This window comes from Thermobia domestica, chromosome 1 (assembly GCF_964235325.1).
Source record: "Thermobia domestica chromosome 1, izTheDome1.hap1.1, whole genome shotgun sequence".
Classification (NCBI taxonomy): domain Eukaryota; kingdom Metazoa; phylum Arthropoda; class Insecta; order Zygentoma; family Lepismatidae; genus Thermobia; species Thermobia domestica.
This window is the reverse complement of record NC_137454.1, coordinates 285367905-285389861: the sequence shown is the minus strand read 5'-3', so window position 1 is coordinate 285389861 and position 21957 is coordinate 285367905. Positions and strand designations below refer to the sequence as shown.

The 21957-nt window shown below is 35.1% G+C and overlaps 1 protein-coding gene across 2 annotated transcripts in view; it reads left to right on the top strand.

The window, feature by feature from the left end:
• Positions 1–21957, top strand: part of Rassf (Ras association family member) — a 154022-nt gene that overhangs the window by 48858 nt on the left and 83207 nt on the right. For both annotated transcript variants that reach the window (XM_081726645.1, XM_081726648.1), the window contains exons 4-5: positions 11767–11842; positions 18950–19099. In XM_081726645.1, coding sequence (XP_081582771.1) covers positions 11767–11842; positions 18950–19099 — 226 coding nt within the window. The remainder of the gene's footprint in view (positions 1–11766; positions 11843–18949; positions 19100–21957) is intronic.

The following is a 21957-nucleotide window of genomic DNA, read 5'->3' as shown; positions in this document are numbered from 1 at the left end:
ATTTTGAACTTCTTGCACTAGTTTGTCTTTAGCATATAATTTTAATTCCAATTGAAGTCTTTTAAGGTCTATTGCGATATCAATTGGTGGAAACTCAATGTCCATTTGATCACAAATAAACTGTTTATCAATACAGGTATGCACCCACGAACGATGTTGACAACCATCACAATATCTAGATACATGTTGTACAATATGCATAACACATTTTTCAAAATAGTACTTTTTCAGGAATATACTTGTTTTGTTACACACTTCCACTGCATGTTTCACACACTGAAATACGCTGATGAATTTGTTCCATTCTGTTTGCGTTAGATACACCATGTTGCGATGGACATGGAATGTACTCTTTTTACGTAACAGCACCATCTTCTCTTCGAGGACTGTACGCATCACCACTTCATGATTTGAGCCTAATGATTTGACTATGGTCTCATTTAGCTCATCATGAAAATAATCGTTCATTTGGTCGATTCGTGAACATAATATTTGCCATTCTTCACAGGTCAGTTGTACACCAAATTGTTCTGCTTTGCCCAATCGAATCACTGGTTCAAATGTTCTAGCACTGATACCAATCATCACATGTTTTGTTTGAAATATATTTATTGGATAATAGCTTGCGAAGATGAACTCTTTATCGTTAGAAGTACACATCTTTCCTCCTGAAAAGCACTTGCTCAAATGATTTCGTGGGATGACAGTGTATTGGTTAATTTATAGAACTACGGCTGACGTCATAGGAAGGAATGTGCTGACGTTTGAATTCATGGTTTCATCACAGTTGCTGACGTCATGCTGACCAACCAAATTCATACAACTATGTCTCACGTCAAAGGAATGTGCTGACGTTTGAATTCATGATTTTATCACAATTGCTGACGAATCCGGCTATGTACTAAATTCAAATTGATGACTTCGACCCAAGAATCCTTTGTAACATAAAGATACAGATCCAGTATTTAAGAAACGCAGCAGTTCTTCTTGTTTTGATGCCTCCATGGGCAAATATCTTGCTGGTAAAATTATATTCTTATCATTTTCAAGCTTCACTACGATTCTTAATCCAAACTTTGTAGGTATCATTTGGCTAGCTAAGATTCTATGAGGTACATTCTGTTGTAAATCAGTAATCTTGGTAAATGATTTCATCACATCACGTGTGTTTAGAAACTGCAGACAAGTAGCCATGATGACGTTATTATGAATACTAACTCCAACTATACTTATATATGATGCAAAACTGATGACGTTGCATTATCGTGTTCTGACGTGTACTATTGCACCATGTTCTGACGTGTACTATTGCACCACAATGTTGCCAGAGGTTTTAGTTCTAACAGTTCCGGTTCTTTACTAACGAGTGCACAAACTTTTAAAAAATGTCAAACCAAAGTTTCAAACAAAAAATTTCAAACAAAACTTTCGAAACAAAAAGAATTTAAACAAAAAAATTTGGAAACGAAAAATTTCAAAACAAAAAATTTCGAACAAAAAATTTTTAAACAAAATTTTGCAACAAAAAATTTCAAACAAAAAAATTTTCAAACAAAAAATTTTGAAACATAAATTTCAAACAAAATTCTGAAACAAAAAATTCAAACACAAATTTGAAAGAAGAGTTTTCAAACAAAAACTTTCAAACAAAAAATTTTCAAACTAAAAAATTTTACGTTTCACGGTTAACCGTCAAACTTTATCCGGTTTTTAACTATTCGATTAACAAATAAACGGTTTTGATCATATTTATCAGTGAGTGCAAAATGTTGAACGAAACCAAGATTTTTAAATGTTAAACAAAACTTAAAACTGAATACAGCAAAGATTTGAAAATCAGCAACCAATCAGATTGCACGAAAGATAGTGATCAACCAATCAGATTGCACGAAAGATAGTGATCAACCAATGAAATTGCATTAACAATAACTTTGCCAGTGTTGTAGCATGTATTCCCTTAAGACTATGAGTCATAAGATTCAATAAGGATAGCTATGTATCCCTGTACACTACCTCATCAAGGTCAATCACGTGATACATCGTATTGCTTACGTTTATATTTGGCGGGGAATAATCAATACCAATGACGCATTCTCAAATTATCCTACAAAGTTTAAATGTACCAATGTCCTGGACTCCTAATCCCATCATAGGTCAATAACTGATCACGTGATCATACTCATGTTTCACAATGATTTACCCAAAGAACAATTACCAATTATTGATATGACAATAAGAAATGTACCCCTCCCAAAATTTAAGATTGGTACACAAATACACCTGTGTCTTATGAAAAAGTAATAAATCCTGTACTTATTCAATAATAAAGCCGGTCAATAACCTTTAAATTTTGAATATTTGGCCATAAGAGGAATACCAATGGGTCCTAGAAAACGTTTACCGAATTTTGTTATTTGATAATTCCCAAATTTAAAAGAGAACATAAACATATAGAGGTAATAAACCATATAACGTATTAAATAGGGGTCAATAACATCCGAAATTTGATTTTTGGTAGTTCTTTACCCATAAAAGGGAACGATGTGGACCATCCAAATTTATAGTGGTACATATTGAAGACCTGTACGAAGATACCAAATGCTTATATTAATCAATTTCTAAAACTGAGTGGATGAGTCAAGATACCCCTCCCAAATTTTTTAAAGGGTGCATCAATATACCCATGTCTTATAATAGGGAATGGACCAATATACATAACCATATAATCATATAAGGTAATAGGACCTCATCCAAGGGGTGAACCAAAATACCAAACACGTGGTTGTAGTAAAATTTGGCAATTTTTTTTACGCATGAAAGGGAACAAGGTGAACTACCCAAATTTATCATAATACATGTTAGGGTCCAGTACTATAATACCAAATATATAAAATGAGCAATTTCCAAAATTTAAGGGGTGGGCCAAAGTACCCCTCCCAAAAAAATTTAAAGAGTGCACAAATGTACCTATGTCTTATGATAGGTAATGGACCCCTATACATGACCATATAACAATATAAGGTAATAGGACCTCATCCAAGAGGATAAATTGGGCCAAAAGACCAAAAACGTGGTTGTACTAAAATTTGGCAATTTCGTACCCCTAAAAGGGAACGAGGTGGAACACCCAAATTTATCATAATAATACATGTTAAGGTCCGGTACTATAATACCAAATATATAAAATGAGCAATTTCCAAAATTTAAGGGGTGGGCCAAAGTACCCCTCCCAAAAATTTTAAAGGAGTGCACAAATGTACCTATGTCTTATGATAGGGAATAGACCCCTATACATAACCATATAACCATATAAGGTAATAGAACCTCATCCAAGAGGATAAATTGGGCCAAAAGACCAAACACGTGGTACAACGTATTGCTTACGTTTATATTTTGACAATTTTGTACCCCTAAAAGGGAACGAGGTGGAACACCCAAATTTATCATAATAATACATGTTAAGGTCCGGTACTATAATACCAAATGTTTAAATTGGGCAATTTCCAAAATTTAAGGGGTGGGCCAAAGTACCCCTCCCAAATTTTTAAAGGAGTGCACAAATGTACCTATGTCTTATGATAGGGAATAGACCCCTATACATAACCATATAACCATATAAGGTAATAGAACCTCATCCAAGAGGATAAATTGGGCCAAAAGACCAAACACGTGGTACAACGTATTGCTTACGTTTATATTTTGACAATTTTGTACCCCTAAAAGGGAACGAGGTGGAACACACAAATTTATCATAATACATGTTAAGGTCCGGTACTATAATACCAAATGTTTAAATTGGGCAATTTCCAAAATTTAAGGGGTGGGCCAAAGTACCCCTCCCAAATTTTTAAAGGAGTGTACAAATATACCGATATCTTATGAAAGGTAATGGACCCCTATACATGACCATATAACCATATAAGGTAATAACATCTCATCAAAGGGGATAAAATCGACCAAAAATCAAACACGTGGTATAACGTATTGCTTACGTTTATATTTTGGCAATTTTGTGCCCCTGGAAGGGAACGAGGTGGACCGCCCAAATTTATCATGATACATATTAGGGTCCTGTACTATAATACCCAATGTTTAAATTGGTCAATTTCCAAAATTTAAGGGGTGGGCCAAGGTACCCCTCCCAAATTTTTCAAGGGGTGCATTAATATACCCATATGTTATGAAAAGTAATGGACCCCTGTATACGTCCATATAACTATATAGGGTAATAATACCTCATCAAAGGGGATAAATTAGGTCAAAAACCCCGAAATTTAAATTTTTGGCAATTTTTTACCCATGAAAGGGAACGACATAGACACCCAATACTGATAGAGGTACATACTATGGTCCTAGGCTACCACACCAAATTTTTAGATTTGGCAATTTCCAAAATTTAAGGGGGGTGGTCCTATGTACCCCTAAAAGGGAATGAGGTGGACCACCCAAATTTATCATAGTACATATTAGGGTCCTATACTATAATACCCAATGTTGAAATTGGGCAATTTCCAAAATTGAAGGGGTGGGCCAAGGTACCCCTCCCAAAAATTTAAAGGGGTGCATTAATATACCCATGTCTTATGAAAGGTAATGGACCCCTGTATACGCCCATATAACTATATAGGGTAATAACACCTCATCAAAGGGGATAAATTAGGTCAAAAACCTCCGAAATTTGAATTTTTGGCAATTTTTTACTCATGAAAGGGAACGACATAGACACCCAATACTAATAGAGGTACATACTATGGTCCTAGGCTACCATACCAAATTTTTAGATTTGGCAATTTCCAAAATTTAAGGGGGGTGGTCCTATGTACCCCTGCCAAAATTTAGGGGGTGGGCCCAGGTACCCCTGCCAAAATTTAGAGGGGGTGGTCCTATGTACCCCTAGGTCATTGACCCCGGCCAGGGACCATGGGTCCTGAGGCAGGGACCCAGGGGCCAAAAAGTTTCCTATAGTGACGCGATTACTACTGTAGGAAACGATTAAACAAAAAATGAAAAACAAAAACATCATAGGCAATGTGGAATGATGTTGTCGTGGTGTCCCTAAGGCCCTAATCATGAGGCCCCGTGACCAATTTCAAAATTTCAAATGGGAATATACGTTGAGTGATACCTTGTTTGATAGATCATGGAAAGCCAAACAGCTTCGTACAACATTTGTTTTCATTTAGGGCAAGCCTGTTTCAAAATGGCCGCCAAAAGTGGTTCCACATTCAGATAGAAAGTGCAGTGTTCAAATTGAGTATTACACGCCAATATCAAGCGAACTACGTATCAAATAAGAAAAGTGTTAAGAGTCAATGTACAATACAGAAAGCCTGAAATTTGTGTTAAAGAAGTTCCCTCGTTCCGCTTTTGTATGGAGGGGTGTACATGGAATTTTCAAATCACAACATAGGGCGAGTGATACCTCTTTGATAGATCGTGAAATACCAAACAGCTTACTACAAAAGTTGTTTTGATTTCAGGCAAACCTGTCACAACAGCATTACCACAACCTAATATCCTGTAAAGTAGTAGAATAACGTTTAGTAATTCTACGGGTATCTGCGATGTTAAAAATTGTAATTTCTATCACTGTAAAGCAAATAATTTCAACACTTACCATGTTACAAATGATGCTCGATATGTCCTCCATCCTGCTCCACACACCTCCGTAAGCGGCGGCATAGGGATGTTCGTACATCATGTAGCATCTCTGGAGTGATAGATGCACACACACCTTGGATACGCTCCTTCATATCATCAGTAGTTGTTGGTTCGTTGGACATTACCCGATCCTTAACATAACCCCAGAGGAAAAAATCAAGTGGGGTTAGGTCAGGAGATCGTGGAGGTCAGTGAATAGGACCTCGACGCCCAATCCATTTATTCGCCATACGGTGGTCCAATAAGGCTCTGACCTGGCGTGCGTTGTGTGCTGGGGCACCATCATGTTGATACCACATTCTTATACGTTCAGCGAAAGGAATATTCTCTAATAACTCCGGGTATAGTACATCACTGATAAATGCGGCATAGGTATCACCAGTAAGACGTCCATCAAAAAAATATGGCCCAATGATATGGTTACCAAGGATTCCACACCATACATTAAGAGACCACCGATGCTGATGAGCAACTTGTCTCTGCCATAGTGGATTTTCCCTAGCCCAATAATGCATATTATGTCGGTTTATGTGTCCTGTGTTTGTAAATGTAGCTTCATCGCTAAACAAGATGGTGGATATGAAGTTGCGCTGTCTGTTTTCCATACCTTCCAACCATAGACAAAATTGCAATCTGGCATGAAAATCATTGCCAGATAGTTCCTGATGTAAGATGATATGATACGGATGAAACATGTACTCGTGCAAAATACGCACTACAGATCTTTGGCTAACTCCACTGGCCTGAGCGAGGTGTCTCGTAGTAACATGTGGGTCTACATGCACTGCTGCCAATATTCCTGTTGCACGTTCTTCATTGGTTGCAGAGCGGTAACGACCCATACCTCGTCCCCGGACAAGACTACCATGTTGCCGCAAACGCCTCTCCAATCGCAGAAATGCCATGTGAGATGTTTGTTGGCGTTGGGGATATCGCATTGCATACATTCGTGCCGCGTTACGATAGTTTCTTCTACATTCGCCCAACACCAGCAACATATCTACACAATGATCAAACACCGCCATTGCTCTATTCAAACGCTACCCAAACTAATAATATTAATGCGATAGTGTTCGTTTCCTTGTACGGAAAACTTATCACCAAAGTTGATACCCCGTTCTTTCTACGCTTTTGAACCGTTCAACACACAACTACAGCCCCTACCTACAATATCCACACTGCCAGTTCCATTTAAGTCACTAACACTCTCACTAACAGCTAGGCAATGTAACATCAATGATGATTTTACGTTGAACACTACTACTCAACAAGAAAAAAATAATACCATACTATTCACACTGCATGAACAAACAACACACAGGTACAGTCAAATGTTCTCAGTAGAACAATGAAAATCACATTCCCGTCCCCTGTGTGATCGGCTCTATTGACACTTGTGTATACCAGCCATTATTAAGAAGGTAGAGTACTAGCTATTGCTACGTTTCTAATGTCTATTTTCGGGTTTCCGTCTCTTTGCGCATACGTATTAGTATTATTCATTGTCTTATTATTTTCATTCATATTATTATTATTATTACTAGTTTTATTATTATTTTTCGTAGTATTCTTCTTCTTCTTCTTCTTCTTATTACTATTATTACGTTAACCCTTATAGGTCGATTTTGCCCCCGAACATTTTACTTGTTATTCACTTACAGTATGATGATGGAACCTCGTGTTCGACATATTTTTAGGCCTGTCTGTATTGTACATTGACTCTTAACACTTTTTATTTGATGAAATAATTCGCGGGATATTGGCTTGTAACACTCAGTTTGAACACTGCACTTTCTATCTGAATGTGGAATCATTTTCGGCGGCCATTTTGAAACAGGCTTGCCCGAAATCAAAACTTCTTTTACCAAGCTGTTTAGTTTTCCATAATCTATCAAACAAGGTATCACTCGACCTATATTCAGATTTGAAATTTTAAAATTGGCCCCGGGGCCCCATGACAACACCATTCCACGTTGCTTATGGCGCTTACCTTTTTCATTTTTTGTTTCATGTTTTTCTACTTAGCCGTTTCCGATTTTTAAGTACTGGAAATTTTATCGGATACAGGACCATTTTTGGGGCCCATCTTGAAAACGGTGCCCCATATCAAAAATTGTTTCCTACAAAAATTGTTCAATTTTTCAAGCTCTTTCGAATGAGGTATCACTCGACCTGTGTTCCCATTTGAAAATTTCACGTTCACCCCTCCCCCCAAAATGGGGGGCGGGGGAAACCTAATGTTTGACTCATATCTTAGGCCCCTCTGTATTGTACATTGTCTCTTAATATTTTTCTTATATGATGTATAGTTCGCGAGATATTGGCTTGTAACACTATAAGTACTGGAAATTTTATCGGATACAGGACCATTTTTGGGACCCATCTTGAAAACGGTGCCTCATATCAAAAATTGTTTCCTACAAAAATTGTTCAATTTTTCAAGCTCTTTCGAACGAGGTATCACTCGACCTATGTTACCATTTGAAAATTTCACGTTCACCCCCCTCCTCCCAAAATGGGGGGCGGGGGAAACCTAATGTTTGACTCATTTCTTAGGCCCCTCTGTATTGTACATTGTCTCTTAATATTTTTCTTATATGATGTATAGTTCGTGAGATATTGGCTTGTAACACTTACTGGAAATTTTATCGGATACAGGACCATTTTTGGGGCCCATCTTGAAAACGGTGCCCCATGTCAAAAATTGTTTCCTACAAAAATTGTTCAATTTTTCAAGCTCTTTCGAACGAGGTATCACTCGACCTATGTTACCATTTGAAAATTTTACGTTCACTCCCCTCCTCCCAAAATGGGGGGCGGGGGAAACCTAATGTTTGACTCATTTCTTAGGCCCCTCTGTATTGTACATTGTCTCTAAATATTTTTCTTATATGATGTATAGTTCGGGAGATATTGGCTTGTAACACTTATTTTGACTCACCCTGTATATATATTAGGTATATGACGTTTTTCAAATTGAAAAGCCTGGGATGGCAAACAATAAACATTTGGCTCCAAACCTCAAAAATGTCTTTGATCTTGTTTAATTGTAAAAAAAAAAAAAAAAAAAAAAAAAAAAAAAAAAAAAAAAAAAGCTCCCGCATCTACATTGCTGTTGTTTTAGCGTTAAAAGAAAATTCGTCTACTTACAGTCTGCATTTGGCACCGAATAATGTATACAGTACGTTAGCAAATGGATTTTAAATTGGTGAATTATTGTTAATGAACTTGCTGTTGAGATATTTGTCACTTTTGCTAGTGTTGTGAAGCTCTTTCATCACTTTCACAGGTCGTTCGGCCACCATATTTGAGCGAGGCACATCTAGCACAGAACGTTGTTTTACCCAGTGAGCGGAAAAACACTTTAAAGCTTTAGGTCACTTTAGGTCGGAGATAGAAGCATGCAGTTCATGCCCTCTGTACAGTGCTGATTTGAAAACCATACCTTTGCCCATGAAGTTGCGATGAAGTCGGAAATACGTTGGAGTTGATCTGTGCATTTTGGAAGGAGAAAAAAGGCAACCAGTTCCTAAATTGAACGTGAATTCCACCTAGCACTGTTGAGTGAAAGTAGCTTCTGTCAGTTCAACCGAGGCCACTTGTTCTCCTTCCTGTAGAAATTATATCCTTTACGAAGTCCAAATAGAAACCGGAAATCGTTTCTCCATTCTGGATTTTCACGTGGCGGTACCTTTCCTGTGCCAGAATAGTTTTTCCCAGTCATAACATCTTCAATGAATTGATAGTTGAAGCTGGGTGACCATGATTTTATTGGGAACACTGAATTCATCCAGTGTCGCAAAACCATGTCAAGAATATGGTGCTGACATCCTATAAACTGTGGCTCATCGAGACCCATTTGTTAAAAATGTCTTTGGAGTCTTAACAACACCACCACTTTTGTGCCCTATATTCACTGCTGCGGTGTCAGAAATGATCATTTTAATACTCATCCATGTATGACACTCATCCAACAAGGCTTGCAGTAAAATATAGGTCCTCGGCAAATCTGCTTTCACAAACCAAAACTCCAAGGCTAAGACTTCTTGCACAATTCTGCAGACAGACTACGTGATAATCTTTACTTCCTATTCTCTTTCCATCAAAATGCAAGCAGAATTCCTCTTCACCGAAAATTTCTTTCAACCGGTTCTTCATTTTTTCAGCTTCCTTGATCACTCGACGCCAAATCCCCGATTGTGAAGGTGTGGTACATTTATCTCTTCCTGAAAAAAAATCGTGAAAAAATAGTTTTTTTATTTAAAAAACTTTGACATAAAAAAGAAACGCATTTTACAACTCCACTCATACTTGGAATTCATGTATATTTCGTTCATATACTTCATTCTTTTTAATATACAGAAACTTATCATTGTAGACAGAGATAAAAGTTAAAAAATGTATAATAAATATTTGGAAACAGAAACCTTTTAAAACAGAACAATTTAATAAAATTCATAAAACATAGGATGGCATAACAAATTTAGGTAAGAATGTAGTTACGTTTCTAATTTTTCTTGATAGAATATTGACAACACTTAATGATTTAATATTATACACTGTCTAAAATGTAAAATTGTTACACGTAAAGCATTCTCTGAATTATTATGAACAAATCAGCTAAATTTTATCAAGATTGATTTCGCTGTTGCAGTTGCTAATAGATTCAAATGAATAAAATATTATCATAATAGAATGTACATTGAAAATGCTCTAGCTTTTTTTTTAAAAAAAAATCTTCTTTAACATATTCTGTAAAAAATCAGTGAATCTTTAGACAAAATCAGTTCAAGCATTTCTGAAGCAATCGCAGATATCGTCATAACTTTAGATACGTACTCATGTAGAACATAAAACCTTTCAGTTTCCCTTAATAGGTGAATAGACTCGTCAGTCGAAACCGACACTTTTAATATAACGGTGTTTTAAGGAAATTATAGACCTTCACTTACGAAGATTCATGGTGAGTTATTTTAAAATAAATCAGGTTTTTTAATGACATCATTCTCACGTGTCAAATCCATAAAATCATAAGGATTTCGGGAAAAGTTGCCAATAATTTTTTTTTTTCTCCAAATTAGGGTACACACTCTGGGATATCAGGTTCACGTATATACACGAAATTTATTTTGGAAAAAATACTACGTGTCCTAGGCTATTGCCAAGTTTCATTATGTAGTAAAAAAGAGGATTCAAGACTCTTCTCGCACCCTAATTAACTTTTAGTTTCGTTGTTTAATCTTTCAAATAAATCAGGATTTTGAATGATAACTTATACATATTTCAAGTGTCTGTACATATGGAAAAAATGTGCCCAATTTTTTCCATTAGAGAAACAATCCAAACCAGTCAAAATAAAATGTTATTAACATCCTTTGATCCGTACCGCCTCTAGAACAATCGCAAAATTTTTATTGTTAGCAATGTTAATAACATTATCAGTATGTTACAAAAAAAAGTAACAATGTTGATTTCAAATGTTATCAACATTTGTTAATAACAAAACTGTCACTAACATTTTTTGAAGAAGTGTAACAATGCTGATACAAATGTTATTAATATCATAAAATATAAATTTGAAATTCTGTTAGAAACGTTATTAATAACACGTGTTATTAACAATTTTATCCTCGGTGTAAATTCACCTTTAGCGGAATATAGCATGTGAGCATAGAATCAAGAAAAAAATTAGAAGAAATATTATCATTCCTCGTTTTGTGTTACTTATTTCTAAAGTTGCCCAGTCTTTCTAGTGAGTTGTGTTCTTTCTATTAATGTTCGGTATTATAATTACGTTCTCCAAACTTTATAAGATTATTTAGCTTAAATGAAATAATTGTCAAATATTAAGTTACTATTGTACTAATCATTTGATTTTCTTCTCCATACTTAACTTTTAATATTGGTGTAGTGTGTATTAAGAGCGAATCTATCCTCAACAGAAATAAATTGCGGTACGATGGAATTCATTGTAAAAATAATTTTTATAGTCACGATATAAGCATCTAATTTATCTTCATATTTTGGCTCTTAGCTCATTTATTGAACGCAAACTTAACGCTCTTCACTTGGTTTTATAGTGTTTAATGTTGTCCTTCTTTACAGGTCTCACCTAGAGTCAAAGCTTAAGGTCTTCAATCAGTACTATGATGGAAAAAGTGGCGAAATCAGAAGTAGAGAGGTGAGTTAAATACATGTATATCCCTAATGCAGGGTATTTCTAAGTAATTTAGGTATTAATTTTTACTAGGGACCGCGGTGGCTCGGTGGTGCAGCGTTCACCTCTGGTGCATAGGGTCCTTGGTTCGATCCTACCTCGCGCCAAGTGAACTTTGTGGTGGACAAACACCGTGTGCGTGGGTTTTCTCGGGGTTCTCCCACTTTCTTCATTTTACTCATTTCTCATTATCACTGTCTCCTTTAGCCTAACCGGCATAATCATGGGACGTAAAACCCAAAGATTTTCTTTTTAATACTTCTTGGTGTATTCAGCACATAGTGAAAATAAGCTAAAAGAAATAGAATTTATAATTGGTAATATGAATCACATTAGATAAGTTATCGCCAACTCAATTTGAGTGGGTTCGATTCCCGGCGGGAGCTCATGTGGTTCGGATTCCACGTTAATCAGTAGGTCCACGTCTCATATAGCCTCGCTGCTAAACGGGACGTTAAACTCAAAATCAACTCAACTCAATTTGAGTGGGAAGTTGCCTTTCAGTATAAGTTCTAGTTGACTTTCTTCTACACCTCCTCTCTTTGTTTAACTTTTAACTGTTTTCAAACTAAATTGGTTTTCAGTCGTATCTCGATCTGTTAATCTAGATTCTATGAATAAATTTCTGTAAAATGAGCTCCTATAAATAAATTTGTATAAGCAGTCGCAACATCTTGCAAAACACAAAATATATGACAAAGATTTAAAGAAAGACGAATCTATATTTTATGATAAGAGAACTGTAGAAATGTCTAATATAAATGAGTCGGTCGTTGTTAAAAGGGGAATATGTTTCATTATATTTAAATGGCACGTATGCCCTTTTAACAATGACCGATTCAAATGTAAAGTTGTTGCCATTCTGGTTGTGCCTTTTGATTTCATGTACGGTCGTGTGAACTTTTATCTATTTTGTTAAATTTTATTTTTTTCTTAACATGTTAAATTTAATACATTATACGTAACGCCAGTGTTTTTTGTGAATGTGAGTAATAATAATAAATATATGATCTCTCTGTTTTCGTATCTTGTTGTAGTGGAATCATGGTAACTTTCCTCAACGTATCTTTTAATATACCAGCTGAGAAAACGCAATCTTAAAATAATGACGGAATTATTCTTAGCTCGGATGTTCTCAGTGTTTTTAATTCTTGCCAACATATTTATTGCAGGTAAATTGAATAACAGATCGTAACATGCATATGAGTAATTTGTTCCCTGATTATAAAGAGTTGAACTAGATGTATGAAACTTTACTTACGTTATTGTGAGGCGTATATATCAGGGTGTCTACTGATACTGGAAATACTTGAAATACTGGAATTTAATTTTGACACTGGAAATACTGAAAATATACTGGAATTTTTATCCACATACTGGAAAAATTATGAAATATACAAATATTATAATTCTTTATAATCTATCCTGTATTTTTGAACTCCAAAAGTCCAGGGTAATAATAATCTTGCATTATGACTAGAATAGAATATTACCAATAATTTATACAAGTTATAATACAAATAATGCTCGTGGCTCACTGTATTAGGCTTCCGAGCAGGGTGTCAAAGGAAAGTAGTGAAATTGAGCTTCAGATCATGAAAAAAGTAATTCTATAGAACAAGAATACTTATGTAATACAGTACAGTTACTGACATAATAAATTGCGATTTTCCCTAATGATCCGGCGTTAAGAGGTGACGCCATCTCTCTTGGGGTTGCAAATAGTCACTAACTTCCCTCTTTCTTCAGTTTTCGCTTTGCTTTTTTCTTCTTCTCAATACCTTACATATAACAACAATGGATGCATTTGATATTATATGCAATGCTTCAGGTACAGTATACAGGCTGCAAACTGTTCAGAAAAGTATTCCCAATGATGGAAAACTGAGGGTCAGTTTTAATGCTTGGTATGGATGTAGCATATTGCTTGTGTAAAGATTTCAGCGCTTTTATGAGCTGCTACATATACCTAATCATTTGTATTTCAAAGAAATCAAGGCTAACTAAATTTATTAAAAATAAAATATTAATTTGATGGTAAAACAGTTTCAAAGTCTCGGTAAGGATAAGTCTCGGTCAAATGGTGGATGAACTTGGTTTTAGCTTGAACGGCCGAAATTGGGGGTTTAAACTTCGTTGATCCAAGTCAGTTTGTTTACATTCAATAATGCCTTTGTATTTTTCTACTAATGAAATTACAATTTTCGTGGTCGGAGAAATTTTCTGCTCGTGGTTTATTATTTTTTCCTAGATACAATGTATATCAATAAAATGAAGTAAATGTTCTGAAGTTTTAGGAATACATTTCTTTTTTAATTTTCAGGTAGTCTTTTAATTAGCAAAAAGAAATAAGGACGATATGTAGCTAGAAAACCTGCGAGGCTGTAGCTTTACAATAGAGAACCAACTAGAAATAAACTATGTGCGTTTTTTTTTTTTTTTTTTTTTTTTTTTTTTTTTTTTTTTTTTTTTTTTTTTTTTTTTTACAAAATCATCTCAGCATTTTTGACAATGTATTATCTAAACAATTTTCCAGTAAAGGTTAACGTTAGAAGGGCATACAAGTTCTGTCAATAGATACAGTATTTTCTTGTCAAAATTCCATGCAAACAGCGTAAAACTTATCCAGTTATTCCTCGTAAAACTCATTATCCAGTTATTCCTAGAGTGTTATCAACCAATTGCGTACAATTGTATAAGACACATAGAAACTTAGCTACTATAGTGAAAGCCACACGTCTCAAAACCACGCACCAAACTTCGCAAGCTACTCATTAAAGCTATTTTTGAACCTATTACGGTTTACGCCAAGGTGAAGCTGCTGGGCTATATTCGAGGTGCGTACGTAGTGAACAAGCAAATTAAGGATTCACTCCAGCAGACAGTTCTGCCAAATAGAAAATTTATAGGTAAAAAACGATGTGAAATATTTTCCATGAAGGAATGAAAGTGTGAATATAAGTAATTACCATCTATCACAGCATGTTGAAGTTAATTATTAGTGATAAAGAAATTATTGTATGTGTAAGTGTGCTCTTTCACTCTTTCACTATCCTCGTTTATGTGTATACCCCGTCGCTGACGCACCTGCCCCCTATGGACGCAACCGCTCGGGCCTTCCTACTGCGCTCCTACTCTAACTCGGTTAGATAGCATTCGTGCTTTTTGGTGGCCACCTAGCATAACTTGGTTTGTGTTTTATACACAGTAGTTTTTATGCTATATGTCCACACTTTATTTATACGTTACTGAGCCATCCTAGTCAATTCCCAAGTAGTAATGGATCTCTTCATTTAGTGCATGCTCTGCTAAAAGAAAGCTCTAATCTAATCTGAAAATGTAAAAAAGCGTCAAAATTTGGTAGAACCGTCTGCTCGAGTGATGAACAAATTAGTTCAAAAAATACATACCAATCTGTAGTAGGTGATCACTACAAGCTAGTTTTGCATTATAATTGCATAATTATGAACACTACATTTTAACGCTGTTTCTATAATCGCAGATTACTTACATGTGTAACGAATGTATTTTGGGAAATTGCACCGGAAAACAGGAGGTTGGTAGTTTCCACACTTTTCTTTCTTTATGCATACACCACCATCGCTAATGTGCCTGCTTTCGCGGGTAAAATCACGAGCAATCCCTCAAATTGTGCCCTGCTCCGAATCGGAATAGATACAAACTTAGGTTGTTTTGGCCATTTAGCACAGAGTCGTACGTGGTTTTTGCACTTATTGTATTTATAACATATAAGTTTGCAAGCATATTATAAATGTGTGCGTAACTGGTGGACAGGTGAGAAACTAAAAATGCAGAAGTCGTTAGATCATAAATAGAAAGAATAAATGGTAGCGCTCCTCAACTTTACCTACCCTCATGAAAATTTTTGAGAAAACATTCAATGTACAGTGCCTGTTTTCGCATGTTTTGCTCATGTGCTACAGGTGTTAGGTGTAAAGTAAATGGTTTGGAACAGAAACAGGCACTTATCCGGGAAATAACACCTGTTTTTGAATGTAATAATTCTTGTCCTGACATGAAATCACATGTGTGCACTGCACATTGACTGATCAGTACCTGTGCGACGCGCATGTACATGCAATGTTCAGAAGAAAATGTTGCGGGCTGCAGACATGTGCAGATCAGCGAATGTAAGTTCATGTGTAGCACGTGGTATTTAGTGAAAACGTGTCTGCGTATGTAACGGTACCAACACATACACTGTACTTCACCGATATTGTAAACATGTACATTTGCGTTCCAGGCCGGCCGGTATTTTAAATGTTGAACGAAAATTTTCTGCACATTACATATAATGTGTTCCGTTTTTTAACGTGATTTTCAGCTATGCTGAATTTCAAAAGAAATCTGCTGTGAACATGAGCTGTTTTTTCCCTGTATTGCCGAATGTTCATGCAGGTTCCAGAGAATTGTTCATCTAGCAGGAGTTTGTCGTTTACGTGTCTAGTACATGGTATGTTTTTAATACGGAAAATAGGATTTCCAGGTGGTTTGTTTTAGCAGAAAAGGGTTGTATACGCTAATTAGGAATTGTAGGCAAACGCCAACAGGGAAAAGGATGTAAAAGGCATTAGAATAACGTTTTCACGATGAAATACGAATAACTGTTGAATCAATTTTCCCCATCAGTGGATTCCAGAAGTTTTTTTTTTTTTTTCATTTTTTATTTTCTAGTGGTGGCGAATTTTAATATACTGGGGATGAAATGTACTAGGAATCCACATTGAGAATGATAGGATATATGGTCACGAGGGAGTTTGATAGTACTCGCGGAGAAGTTCCCCCCGGTCAATTCATGAAATCACCACTGATCCATATAGATCCGCATTATATTTGTTCTTTGTTATAAGTTTAGTGTAATCTTTATGGTGAAGTTTTACTATAGGGGCTACGGATCCACAGATTGTAAAATATATGAAAAAAAAAAAAAAATGCAGACGTCTTTAATTTGTCAATTTTATGTCGAGAACAACGTGCAGTTTTACTATACGTATCCATAGTATAAGTAGCAGTAGGAACGAGTCAGGAACTCCGCAGGGGTTAGTTGGGTTCTGTTCTCGACATAAAATTGGAAAATTAAAGACTTGCCCATATTTCTCTATACATTTTGCAATCTGTGTATCTGTATAGTAAAACTGCACCGAGAACAGAACCCAACAAACCCCTGCGGGACCTCTAACCCTTTCCTACTACTACTAGTACTACTACTTATACTATGGATTCGTATATTAAAACTGTACGCTACAATCTAATCTAAAATCTACTACCAATATTGCAACACCAAGTAGTATATTACTCGCTTATTTTATTACAGGTATAATTTATTAGTCCATTCTTTGATGATGTATTCAGTCGAGATGCACACAATCTCGAGAGTCAAGAACCCCGGCACGCGGTATGCTTTCTTCATTTGTTACTTCGTTAAACGAAGGTTAGAGACAAAAGATGACAACCAATCAGAGTCGATTTTACAAATTGACCGAAGTTTACTTAAACGAGGTTTACTGAACTTCGATTTTCAATGGTGCAACGAAAGTCCGGGAACCCGTTTAAACTTCAAAGTATAATGTTGAACGCGTTTAAGTGAACGCTCGTTTAAACTTCGTTGGTGCACACGGCTGTAAGAGTGTGATTAATCCTAGAGAACTTTAAAAAAAAAATCATTGTATTAGGTACTGGAATTTTGCTGATATAGTTACCTAGGTATATTGAACATACTGCAATTTGGAAAGTGAAACTCAGTAGACACTTGTATATGTAGCAAGAATTCAATCATAACATTGTTTCTAAACCTGGAGAAGACAATTCAAATGTGAAGGCTCAAACATTGAGCGCAAACTAATGGAAAGGGGGCCCTTCTCAAACATTGATCTTGGCTGAGTGATGAGTCGACAATGTTTGAACAAAAGAACAGCTATCCATGCTGCGGTAGCTTGAAATCGGCACAAGGTTTGCTTCAGCGTCTATCGTGTTTCATGAATATCTCGTGCAAGAAGTTGTAGAGAACGTGGTCGAATATTGAGTTTATCGATACAACTCTCAGAGTGAAAACCTTGAGAAAAAACCAAAATCACTCCATTACTTCCCCGAAAGAAGTGAAAGGTGCAAGCATCGGCAAAGATGAGGTCTTTAGTTTTTGGAATTTCGAAAGGTTACCTCAAATCAGGATTCGATTACTGAACTGGCAAGTATTACAGATCAGGGTGCGAAATCATAACAGTTAAATTGGGTGGGAATAGAGGAAAGACATAAGACTGGAGTTATAATAAAAAAAAAAAAAAAAAAAATCCCTCTAAGCCGTGGAATTTTAAGACATAGAAAATTCACATTTTAATATCCATAATTATTAAGCTATGTAAGATTAGGGAGACCGCTAACCCTAGTTTAACCTAGTGTCTGAGGAAGGATGTATTGGATATCCGAAACCGTTACATTATAATTTAAAATATACAGTGTGTGTGTGTTGAAGCTTTGGTCAGTGTTACTTTTGTTACAATATGAAATACAGGATGGCATTTAGTAGCTCCCCCAACTCGTTTTATGACTCCAGAACCGAGTATCTTGTTTTTGTCTAAATTGTGATAAAGGTAGAAAACAACGAGCATCTTTAGAAAACAGAATTTTTCATTAAAAGAGTGTTAAAGATTCTTACTTTAACCCTATCGAGTACAAGTAGGACGGGTGGGACGGCATCTAACCACCAGCTGGACTCCTACATCATCATCTCCCGCAGGATACCACATTACCAAAGTGACTTTTTTATCCTCTCTACGAGCGGCTGTATGTCCAAACATTTTGATTGTATTGTCTCTTCTGGTGGTTACACGTACTATTGAGGTAACTACTAGATGTTTGAACATTCTGTATAACATGTTCGGAATGTCTCATAGACGATGATGAGATTTTTACTACCGATTATTTATCTTCTTGTTCACCAGCTTTGGGCTAAATCCGTTAAATCCTATAGTATTCTTAAATGCGTTTGCACCGATACATGAGTATGCATATAAATAGTTTGTTATATTGTTATTATTTATTTATGTGTTACAGGTGAACGGTCGGTTAGTTCTTGAAGGAGCTTTAAGAATTCACTGGGGAGTGCATAGCATGATTCATTTGAAAGAAGATGACGACCAAAGAACTGTAGTAACTATAAGAAAACGTAATTCTTATCGAAGTGCCATTTCTAACGGGTTGGAAGTAAGTATTTTACAATGAATTAAACTGTAAAGTATTTATTACATGCTTGGGATGCTCTAAACATACAGTGCATTTTGTACGTAGCATATAGGGTTATTTCATTAAACAGTATAATACACCTGTACAACATTGACTGGATGTTTCAGCCATCGAAATCATATATAAATTACAAGTGTGTTATAAAGTAACACAACATTATATTAAGATAAGAAAATAGATTGATTTCACGTATCTTTGTAATTTTTTACTACGAATCCTTATAATTTCAATGCCTGTGTGTTCTTACTAAGAATCCCTATAATCTCGACGAATCTGGTATTTTCTATGGAATACGTAACCTTTGAATGTTAAATAGAGTAGGTATTCACCTGTTGCTTACAGAAAATGATTTTATTACTATCAACAGTTTTCTAGATATTTTACATGTGAGTATTTGAAAACTAATGAAATTATATGAGTATTTCTAGAAAATTAGGTTCTAGTAACTATAAGAAAACATAATTCTTACCGAAGTGCCATTTGTCTTATGGAAGTATTAATAGCTAGTGCACTAGTTTTTAAACATTTGCGAACATAAAATCTAATTAATGTGTTTAAGCTAGCGTATCTACTGGCACAGGTAGACAAAACTACAAGAATAAACATACTGTTTCTTATACCACACGAACAATGTGAAGACTTTACATAAATAAGATTTGTGTCTGAGAAAAAAGCCCGAACAGTGCAGTTAAAACATTATTCAGGTTAATAGATGATTAATATTACAATGTGATTCATACTCTCTATTAATAATTATCGATTAGATATTTATCATTCGTGAAATATTCGAAAATGGGAATACAACACCTTGGTACATTACTTATCGATTTCAGAAAGGCGTATGAGGAGGGTACATTGTACAGCATTCTTACCAAGTTTAGTATATCAAAGAAGCTAATAAGTATGTTAACTAAGATTAATTAAGATATGTTTAATTGAAACCCAAAGAAATGTCAGAGTAGGGAAGTATAGCCCAGGAATATTCACTTTGAGAATGGCATTAAAGAAGGAGATGCCTTGTCGCTATTATTTTTCAGGTTTGTTATGGAACATGTTATAAGGAAAATTAAAGATAGCAAAACGGCCTACAGCTGAATGGGATTCACCAAGTTGGCTTATGCTGATATCATTTGATAGGAGAGCATGAGGAGAATTGAAAGAAATACACAGGTTTTATTAAATGCTGCAGGGACGTGGGATTGGAAGTTAAATGTAAAGAAAAGTAAATACATGGAAATTTGCCGTGACAGTAATACTGCAACATATATGTATATTAAAATATCAAATAATACTTTCGACAAAGTAGACAGTTTCAAATATATAGGATCAACTAAACGGACCGAAACTATATCCGCGAAGAAATTATATGTTGACTGGAAGCAGAGAATTTGTGTTATTATCAAACTCGAAACTCTGTTGTCTTCGCGAATTCTGTTGAAGAACTTTGAGCTTGAAAAATATAAAACTACAATTATGTCTGTTGTGTAGTATGGTTGCAAAACATGACCGTTTACAAGTCAGTCTATTTGAAACCACCCAATTTCAAATTAAAATGTTGCTGACAGAATTTTTTATTTTTCAATTTTTGTACACAAAGTTATGCTATATTTAGAAAGTTGAAAACAAGCTTTTATTCACTTTCAGATGTTTAGTTTTTCTTTAAGTAGCCATTTTGTGTAGGCGCGTGAGCGTACTTTATACTTCATAAAGGTTTGCGCTAAATATTGTACCATCGTCATTTTTGAAGATACTGATTTCAAATTAAAACCCTTTGAAAGAGAATTAAGTTCACAATTCATGTCTAGTGCTTGTTTAAACCTAGTACTCCAGAAATACCTTTTAAAAAAATGTTGAATGTTAAAATTTGAGAAATGCAAATTGTCATTTGTGAAATTAAAAATTTTAATGAAAAAAAAAAAAAGACTCATTGTTAATTTTCTTCTGGATTTACGTCTCGTTGTATATTACTGCCTGAAAGAGTTTCTTTTTGTTTGTTTGTTATGAATCTTCAAATGTTGCGATTTTTCAAAAATCTGTGTTCAATCTGAAATATTTGAGAAGAGAGACAGGTCAAAAATCTCAAATTTTTACAAAACAGTCTATTTTCGCAGTAACAGGTGATTAAAACTTGATCACTTACTGTAAACCCGACTAATTTTTGAGTTGCGGTTTATATACATATACATATATATATATATATATATATATATATATATATATATATATATATATATATATATATATATACATGGCGAAATACGATTTATTGGCATCTTAAATAAAAATAAACTCAGGTTCATTCTACAACAAAACTGTGTATATTGGGCATTAAAACACATAGTTCAGTTCAATTGTGCATATTGTTTCATGGAAATAATATTTTACTGGGACAAACTAATTGTTAATCATGTTATGAAGGAAATAATTATTAAAAATTAAACGCTCTGGGTCTTACGTAGTTTTCGAGCTTACGCAATTCATAAAGTAGTCGAGATTACTTTGTTTGTAGAGTATCCTATTTGGCTTATTACTTTACATATTGACCGCAACTATGATTGACTCAGACTCTCTTAAACTCTGAGGGGAAAGATCTAGCTACCCTATCCTTGCTTTACGAGTCCTTTGGGCTATACCTAGTTCTGCTACTCAAAGAGCTAGAATACCTGCACATTCTCATATATCTATCTAGAAATAACCGGTAAAATATTCAAATGTTTTTTAAAAAAAAAGCTTCAAATGATAACAACAACACGTCACCATGCACGTATCGTTTATGGGTTGTTGAAAGAGATATGGGCAACGAAAGATGTCTTAGCTTT